Source organism: Magnolia sinica, chromosome 2 (assembly GCF_029962835.1).
Source record: "Magnolia sinica isolate HGM2019 chromosome 2, MsV1, whole genome shotgun sequence".
Lineage (NCBI taxonomy): Eukaryota > Viridiplantae > Streptophyta > Magnoliopsida > Magnoliales > Magnoliaceae > Magnolia > Magnolia sinica.
Window position 1 is genome coordinate 99,806,529 of NC_080574.1, and position 9,447 is coordinate 99,815,975.

The 9,447-nt window shown below is 40.6% G+C and overlaps 1 protein-coding gene across 2 annotated transcripts; it reads left to right on the plus strand.

The window, feature by feature from the left end:
* Positions 1–7,252: 7,252 nt before the first annotated feature.
* Positions 7,253–9,447, plus strand: LOC131237302 (uncharacterized). Of its 2 annotated transcripts, none has more exons than XR_009167165.1 (3): positions 7,253–7,720; positions 8,157–8,854; positions 9,063–9,447. XR_009167165.1 is itself a non-coding variant. In XM_058235006.1 (3 exons), the coding sequence occupies exons 1-2, from the start codon at positions 7,688–7,690 to the stop codon at positions 8,705–8,707; spliced, it is 588 nt and encodes a 195-aa protein (XP_058090989.1). In that variant the 5' UTR covers positions 7,253–7,687; the 3' UTR covers positions 8,708–8,854; positions 9,063–9,447. The 2 variants fall into 2 exon arrangements, 1 of the variants encoding a protein (XP_058090989.1); XM_058235006.1 differs by having other exon boundaries at positions 7,253–7,724.

Below are 9,447 nucleotides of genomic sequence, written 5' to 3' on the forward strand. Positions count from 1 at the left end.
CTTCACGCTACAAGTTTCACCTCTTAGCCCTAGCTAAGAGTTTTATCCAACCATGAACATGATTGGATCTAAAACCCTAAAAGAAAATATGAAAAACTAAGGAAGAAAGAAGAAAAATGCTTAGCAACGGCTCTCTGCCCTTGTACTTCGCTCCTCCCAACCCAAGATAGATGCCCAGGGATGCCCTGAGGACTCCTATTTATAGTTGTGCAACACCTCCTTTCGCACCTCCTTGAAAAAAAAATCTGGAAATTGCCTCAAATTTACGCGCTCCGCGTAATTTAGCGCAACTCTACGTAAGTGGTTCGATGACATGGAACTGCCTTCGTTGTCATCGAAGGTGACTTCTATACGTGCTTTTTCTACGCTTCGTAACTACATTCGGACTACGTAATCTTTTATATCATCGAACCTACCTTCAAGGTCATCGAAGGTGTCTTTGATGTCATCGAGCATTGTTCGAGGAATCAATAATGCGTCCAAAATAGTCCTGTGAGTTTTGCCAAAAATTCACAGAAAATTCGATGTCATCGAACTGGCTTCGATGTCATCGAGTAAGGCTTCGAGTCATCGAATAAGTCCTCGAGTCATCGAAAAATGTCTTCAATTTGTCTAGCAACTAACTCGATTTTCTTTCATAAATTCGATGTGATCGACCAGTGTTTAATGTCATCAAATGTGTCTTCGATGTCATCGAATAGTGATCGATCACTATAAGAAAGTAGGCCTTTAGCCTGAATTTTTTAGCCTCGGTTAAAAAAAAGAGGCTAAATGTGGTTGTTAGCCTCAGTTGTAAAGGAACTGAGGTTGAAAATTCATTTTTTGCCTTGGTTGGTGAGAAACTGAGGCCAAAAGTATGCCCTTTTGCCTCGACTGGTTAGCAACTAAGGCTAAAAGTCTGACCTTTTACCTCGGTTGTTAAGAACTGAGTCTAAAAGTTTGCCCTTTTGCCTCAGTTGGTGAGCAACTAAGGCTAAAAGTTTGCCCTTTTGCCTTGGTTGGTGAGAAACTGAGGCCAAAAGTCTGTCCTTTTGCCTCGGTTGGTGAGTAGCTGGAGCAGCTGAGACAAAAAGTCTGCCCTTTTACCTCGTTTGTTAAGAATTGAGGCTAAAAGTCTGTCCTTTTGCCTCGGTTGGTGAGAAACTGAGGCTAAAAGTCTGCCCTTTTGCCTCGATTGGTGAGAAACTGAAGCCAAAAGTCTGTCATTTTACCTCGGTTAGTGAGCAATTGAGGCTAAAAGTTTACCCTTTTGCCTCGGTTGGTGAGAAACTAAGGCTAAAAGTATGCCATTTTGCCTCAGTTGGTGAGCAGCTGAGGCTAAAAGTCTGTCATTTTGCATTGGTTGGTGAGCAACTGAGGCCAAAAGTCTGGCCTTTTACCTCAGTTATTGAAAACTGAGGCCAAAAGTCTGCCATTTTGCCTCAGTTAGTGAGCAACTGAGGTTAAAAGTTTGCCCTTTTGCTTTGGTTGGTGAGAAACTAAGGCCAAAAGTCCGCCCTTTTGTCTCGGTTGGTGAGTAACTGAGGCTAAAAGTCTGCCCTTTTGCCTCGGTTATTGAAAACTGAGGCCAAAAGCCTGCCTTTTTTTTCTTTAAATATTGAAAATTGAGGCAATCGTCTACCCTTTTGCCTCAGTTGGTGAACAACTGAGGCCAAAAGTCTACCCTTTTGCCTCGATTATTGAAAACTGAGGCCAAAAGTTTGCCCTTTTGCCTCGGTTGGTGAGAAACTGAGGCCAAAAGTTTGCCCTTTTGCCTCAATTGGTGAGTAACCGAGGTTAAAAGTCTGCCCTTTTGCCTCCGTTGGTGAACAACTGAGGTCAAAAGTCTGCCCTTTTGCCTCGGTTGGTGAGCAACTGAGGCCAAAAGTCTGCCCTTTTGCCTCGGTTGGTGAGCAACCGAGGCCCAAAGTCTGCCCTTTTGCCTCGGTTGGTTAGCAACCGAGGCTAAAAGTCTGTCCATCATTTTTGGAAACTCATTTATGGAAATGGGCCGAAAAATTATTTCTTGAAGACGTCTATCATTGAAGCCTTCTTAAGGCTACCAAACTCATCATGGTGAGCCACGGTAAGATTTCAAAGGTAAATGGTCCCATTATCACTTATCCATGCATTATGGCCCATTAGAGTTTTGAATCAGCCTACTATTTTGGGTCCAATTCTAAAATAATCTATCATAAGAGATGGACGGAGCGGATGCCATGTCATGGTGGGCCCCACATGGCTCTTTGCTTCACGGGCTATTACTACAAGGGATGATGTAGGAATCCGCACCCGGCCAGGTGTAACGACCTTGGAATTTCTATGCTAATCTTTCCTTAAGTAGTTGTTTTTGGGGTAATTAGCGCTTTACTCGATTGCTTGTGAATTTCGCATCAATCACTTTAAATTGTATCTGCATGGCTCTAAACGTGTAGATTAGTGAGCGCTACGTTACTCTAAAATCTGGGATCCATCGCTAAATCCAGTTGTTCTGGGGAATTTTTGGAAGATCTGGATGGGACCTGGACGTCGCGTCGAAAGTCCGATGGAGATGATCTTAGGCTGTTGCGGTCACCGAGTTGGGCTTGACCATCACCTCGAAAATCAAGTCCATGTGATGTTCTGGGTGGATTTGCTTGAGCTCGGAGTGAAGAGTGTGAGAACGGTTGGAATTTATTTAGCTTTTATGAAATCTGAGTTGTGTCGCTTGCGCGACGATTTTAAGCTATCTGACCATTGGATTCTGACCCAATTTCACCCTCTGATCAGGATAGTTGGCCCAGGCATATCCTAGTGCTTGTGGACTTGATCGAGATTCCGTGACCGTTGAATTGAGTGTGGTCCGCCACGGCTGATCTGAAGAGCCGGTCGGTATGAAAACTCAGCTTGACCTAGATCCATGGTCAAGGAGCTTAAGTCCGACCTTTCGTGGTTATAGGCCCACCAGAAGTGCTTCGTTGGATCGAGAAAGGCGTGCTTTGGTTATAACTTAAGTATACCTTGTCCCTAGGGTTATTTTCATCAAGAATAGGCCTATTTATAGTCCTTAAACCCTAGCCCTCTTTTCCATACGAATTTTCTTTAACCCTAGCTTGGAAAGAGAGTGGAAAAGAGAGAGGAAGTAAGAGAGATAAGTTGGTGAATCATCTTGGATTCTTCCTTGTTCTTCTTCATCTTTGAACCTTCACTTTGAATCGTTCTTCTGACGGTTCTGAGTTCTTTTGGGGTAAGTTAACCTAACCCTAACCTGTGTTAGAGCTTAGATTAGTCTTGGTGTTGTTGTATCTCATTTTTATCCTTGTTTTAGGGTATTCTATCGCCGTTGACGAAGACAACTCGTCTAAATCAGTTCGGTGTTTCTTTTCTGGCTTAAGGTGCGGACTTTAAGTGTATAGGTTATGGTTTTCAAGGCTTTCAATCCCAGTTAGTGATTTATTCTTGTTATGGATGAGATTTCACATGCTAAATGTTGCGTTTACATTGCTTTCCTGATATGCATGTGTTATATTGAGATTTGTGTATTCTATGTGTATTTATAAAGTACAGTATACGTATCAAATATGCACTTGTGTTTGCCATGATTATTTGTCATGTATGTATGCTAGATGCATGTATGACAACTCCTTGGTAAAAGGAATTGTCTAAGTGCATGTATTTCAGCATACGTCATGTATGTTGTTCCATATATGCTAAGTGTTTGTAGAAATGCATGAATGATCTAAAGTGTAACTTATTACACTTATTGTGGGCGTTGAGAAGTGATTCTCAATACTCCTATTGATGCGCATGATTTCCTTTATGCAGTTACATTCCAAGTTATTTAAATTCAAGCATTATCTATGCTTAGATTTATGTTAAGTTGATATTCTTCAGATGCGTATGTACCATGATTGGAGTTGTTGTTCCATTATTGTTTTACATTCCATATGAATATCTGTAGTAGTGTAAGATGTTTGGGACTATGCTTTAGTCCAGGAAATCGGTAATTGACCCTATGTTCGTGGTTGAGACTGCTTTCGCCACGTAGGACGTATTAGACGAACTCGAGTCGTATTAGAGTTGTCGGCAGTGGTTTGGCCACGCGGAGTGTTTGCGCACTCTATGTCGTTCAATTCAACGTGCGCTCGTACTAGTCGAGTTCGTCAAGTAACCCGATTGTCCGATGTTTGTTCACCATGTATGGACGCTATTGTTTGAATCTAGGGTACCGAACTTACCAGTGAAATCCTATTAACTATGGTACTCGATCCGCCAAGACTCATGAGCCGGACATGGAGTTCTCATCTGTACCAACCCGCTGCCTCATCTTCACCAAAAGCTCATCATCTGCCTGAGCTGCAACTATCCTCTCATCGATAACGGGCTGTACACGAATGTGTGCGATAACCTCATACGGCTCAACCATCGTAAGCTTCTGCTCAAAATCGCGCACGAACTCCAACATATCCCACTCTGCTATCATCAGCGGAGCCGCAAACTCAATAGCCTTCTTGCGACTCAACGCATCTGCCACAAGGTTCGCCTTACCAGGATGGTAAGAAACATCGAACTTGAAGTCCTTCAATGTTTCCATCCACCTGCGCTGCCTCATATTCAAATCACACTGCGTGAAAATATACTTAAGGCTCTTGTGGCTCGAACTCCTCACCATAGAGGTAATGTCTCCAAAGCTTTAATGCGAAGATGACAGCTGCTAATTCTAGGTCGTGCGCAGGGTAATTTTCTTCGTGTTTCCTCAACTGACGCGAAGCATAAGCAATCACCCTATCCTTCTGCATAAGGACACAACCCAGACCAATGCGAGAGGCGTCAGTATATATAATATACTTAACCCCTTGCTCTGGCAATACTAGCACAGGGGCGGACGTCAACTTGTCCTTCAGCTCCTGAAAAGCTAACTCCGCCTGCTCACTCCAAGCAAACTTCAAATCTTTCCGTGCCAGCTGCCACAACGGTCTGGCAATCTTCGAGAAGTCCTGAATAAAGCGTCGATAATAGCCTGCAAGACCCAGAAAAATCCTCACCTCAGTAACTGAACCAGGCTGCTTCCAGTCCTGCACTGCAGCTACCTTGGCAAGGTCGACGGCTATTCCTTCCTTAGACACCACGTCCCAGGAACTTGACTTCCTTTTTCCAGAAATCACACTTCTTGAACTGTGCGAAGAGCTGATGCTTCCTAAGAGTATCCAAAACCGCTCTTAAGTGCTCCTCGTGCTCTGCCCGGCTCGCCGAATAAACCAATATGTCATCAATGAAGACAATGACGAATCGAAACAGGAATGGCCGAAACACACTGTTCATCAGATCCATGAACACGGCTGGTGCGTTCGTCAGACCGAACGACATCACAAGGAACTCATAATGACCGAAGCTGGTCCTAAAAGCGGTCTTCTGCACGTCCCCATCCTTGACGCACAACTGATGATACCCTGACTGCAGTTAAAAGAGAGGGAGGATTGTAATGGAGATTATAAGTAGTGTATGTATTTTCCTTCATTAGCCATCTCATATTTTAGACGAAAATCTCACTTCCTTGTTCCTCTTGAAGTCTCCTATAACATCTCTGATGAGGATTATAAGCAGTTAAAAGAAAACTTCAATCAGCTATACATATTTATAGAGCTTACACGTCAAAGGTTCTGTTTTTTAATATCTCTGGTGCATGATATTAAAAAGTGGTACTTGGTGGTGAATTTTCTATTTTTCTTATATATAACATTTACTTCGTTGCTATTAACTCAAATATGTTCCATAGAACTATTGAAATACCTATGCTTCTTTTACAATGACTAACGATGTAGCACTCTTGCTAAAGGTGGAGTTAGGAGGGGATCACATTTTGTTGGCTGTTCTATGCATTTCCCTTAATATTTGTGTAATTGTTCTATTATTAATAAGCTACCATTTATCATCACCACCACAGCCTTTCATTTCTAATAAAGTTACTGTTTTTGTTAAGGAAACAAAAATGTTGGTGCACAAATGACATGTACTATTGTGTTCTACATTTAATTACATGGGTTTATGCTCTAGGCCTGATGGTATGGATATCATACTATCCTTCTGCTGTTGTTCTTCTTGACTGTAGATTTAGGAAACGTGAATACTGGAATATGCTTGCTTCTTCGCTTTTCCAAGCCATGAAGTTGAGCTCATTAGATGATACATTTGGGAAGATTAGAATACGGGTATCTTCATAATTTTTCGAGCATGGTACTGTGAAAAATGATTAAATTCTGGTTAAATAGATGTTAGGGAATGCTACCATTTCTTCGAAATTGCTAAAGATCTATGAACAAGTGCACTTCATATTATATTCTGAAATGCAAATATGGATGACAATGTCCTTAATAGATGAAGAATCCAACAATGGAATGCACTTCATATTATATTCTGAAATGCAAATATGGATGACTTCAAATATGGCCTTCAATAATATAGCTGCAAAATTAGGTCAAGGTAACAATTGTATTTGATTTAAATGGACTGGACATGAAATGCCTAACATAGAAGAATAAGGAATAGGGGAGCAAATCCATGTTGTTTTCTTAAGTAGCTAGTTCTGCTACATGGATCAAGCTGAAATGCTACTATTTCTTGTTCTACAATTGGAATCCTTAGGAGAGCACTTCTTATAAATAGGTGATGTGAGTTGGCCATTTTTCTTATTAGTTGCAATTGCTTCTTAGCTATTAGTAGTACATGTGACTCTGATCTCCTGGTAGAAATTATCTCTGCTCATCCTTCCCTGCTATCGAATAAACACAAAATTGTTGCCAATTCACAACTTAATCCATGTGGGAAGACATTTGCTTTTATAGGCGATGTTGTGGTTAATGTGTACATTAATCACGAGAAGAAGTTTGCTTTTGTGGATATGAGAATTGTTGAAGAAGTGAGCAATGCAATGGCATTAGACAGGATAACATTTGAGGTAACCATGTTCCCTTATTATTATTATTATTATTATTTTAAAGGTACCTTGTTCCATTTATTTCTAAAAAAAGTATTTTTCACAATTTGATTTTGGAATGCATCTATTCCAATGCTAGTGCTTGATTGTACTTTGGTTGAAAAATCAGCAGTTTGGCAAGTCACTTAGGCATGTGGATTATGGTTTAAAACTTGGAGCTTTTAGTTCTAAGAAAAGAAGGAACTCACTTCATTTTTCTGACCCTTTTCTTGGTGCACATTGAGCAGATTGTCTGGTGCACATTGAGCAGATTGTTTGAGATTACTATTTCTATAAGACCTATCTGCATTATATTGGTCGATCTGGCATCAACATCTGTAAAATCTAGCATGTGCATGCACATCTCTTCGAATGACTTTATATTGATGCTTATTTGTGTCTAATATTTGTTTGCTTTGGATTATTTTGTAGGTTTACCATCATCTTGGAAATGGAACAGTTGGACCTTATGACCCCTATGCACAAACCCTTTGTACTGAATGCCAAAGCTCTAAGGATGAGAATCTTCTATTGCTTTATGACCTCTGTGATTCTGCTACTCATACTTACTGTGTTGGTCTGGGGGTAATTGTACTTGAGGGTGATTGGTACTGTCATGATTCTGCTGCTCATACGTACACACTGAATGCAGGCCACTTGATGATTTGTTCCCGCCTGACTTCTTGGACAGGTTATCTACACAGTGTAGTGTACCAGCTACACAGGACTTGAAGATGATGTCAACGTGTATGAAAAATGCTAGGCCATATAAATCTATGCTTAGCTAAGGTGGGTGTGTTTCTTTTTTATATAGTTTTATTGTAGCTATGGTTGCATTCCATCTCCTTTGATGTTTTTAATAGATACATTACCCATTGGGAAAAAGAAAACAAACAAAGTCTTGCTTGCAAAGAGATTGAAGTTCCATGCAGGAAATAAACACTTAGGCCCTGTTTGGTTGCCACTTAAAAATGAGTTTCATCTCATTTTAGCTAACAGTAACAATGCATTAGAGCCATTGGTAAGGATTAAAAATAATCTTCACAACTCATAATTTATATAAACCATGATCTCTAATATATATTGAGATGAAATCAATTTTAACTGGCAACCAAACAGGGCCTTGTAGTTCAAAGCATAGAATTTTTAGAATCAATAGCAGCTCTATAGTCCATACAAGCTGTTATTAATTATTATATTGATAGCACAAATGGTTAAATTTCAGATAATCATGAAATGATAGTCATTACAAAACAGCCAAGCAAATCAGAAAGGAGCTCAACCCAAAAAGTGAATGATTATAAACTTGGTCCGATTGACAAAAAAAAAAAAAGAGGTTATAGAGCCTGTCCAAACACACAAGAAGCCTGCTCTGATGTGGCACCTCTGATGAAGAAGCCGAAAGGTTCATGTTCCCCTCAAGATGGTAATGAAGAACCCACCCACCCTCCTGAAAATCTTGAATTGCCTCCAGTTGTAGAGGAGATGTGTGATGCCGTGGATGACCCAGTTCATGGTTCAAATGATGAGGCTGTTGATGCTGCCAAGGATGAAGAGATGGATACTGTGAAGGAGCTGGCAGAGGAGCCAAATGAACCCGTAGTACAGAATGCATCCGATGTAACTGTAGAAGAGCTCTCAGAGAAGCCAAGAGAAACAACTGAAATGTTTGATGGGCGTCTTCAAGTTAGTGAAGCGAATGATGATCCACAACAGTCCACTGGAGAAGTTGAAAGTGAGAGGGAAGAAGGAGAGCTAGTGCCAGATGGGGCCTAACCACAAGACAATGTTGATGTGGCAAGCGTGATAGACATGGAACCCGACGATAGCTTGTGTGAGCCTGGTGATGCAGCGGCCGACATTGATAATGACAAAGCAATTGTTGATATGGGTGATCCAGCCGTTGAGATTGCTTCCCCTATGGTACATCTGCCACTTATTTTTTGGGTTAACCGCCTTTTCTATTCTTAATTTATGTAAGCCAACCTCTAATTACAATTCATTTGAACTACGCATGCAAACATGACTTTAGTTTATAAAAAGATCTATTAAAATTCAAACAGAAACATTAACCGCACTTCAATATTTGGTTCTATTTTCACTAAGTGGTCTTAATTGCCTTTCTTTACAGCCTACTGTGACTCATGCTAGAACAGTCAATCCACTGTCTGCTTTGATAAACAAATGGGATTCATAATCAAGCTGCCACGAATAGTAAAAGCTTGTCTTCCTGTGGAAAAAGAAGAAGGAAACAAGATCTCTGGAAAAAGAAGAAGTCCTAGTCTCAGTGCCCTATGGGGCAATTCCCAAAAAAACACAACCAAGGAAAAATTCTCTCAATGAAGCCAATAGGGGCAGCAGCAGCAATGACAGAAATCTTGGATGCACAGCATCAACAACAATGGCAATTTGTTTGTTTTGAAAACTTTAAATAGACCATTAATTGTTTTGTTGGTACTGTGCTGATTTTTGTCTTGATGGATGTTAAATGGGTGAAACATGCACAAGTTCAATCA

What these genes read in the sequence shown, in the direction of transcription:
- LOC131237302 (XM_058235006.1), top strand. Translation starts at nt 7,688, where the DNA reads ATGCTAGGCCATATAAATCTATGCTTAGCTAAGGTGG. An exon ending in TCTATGCTTAGCTAAGGTGG is followed by an intron (nt 7,725 to 8,156) that starts GTGTGTTTCTTT and finishes GTTAAATTTCAG; the next exon opens with ATAATCATGAAATGATAGTC.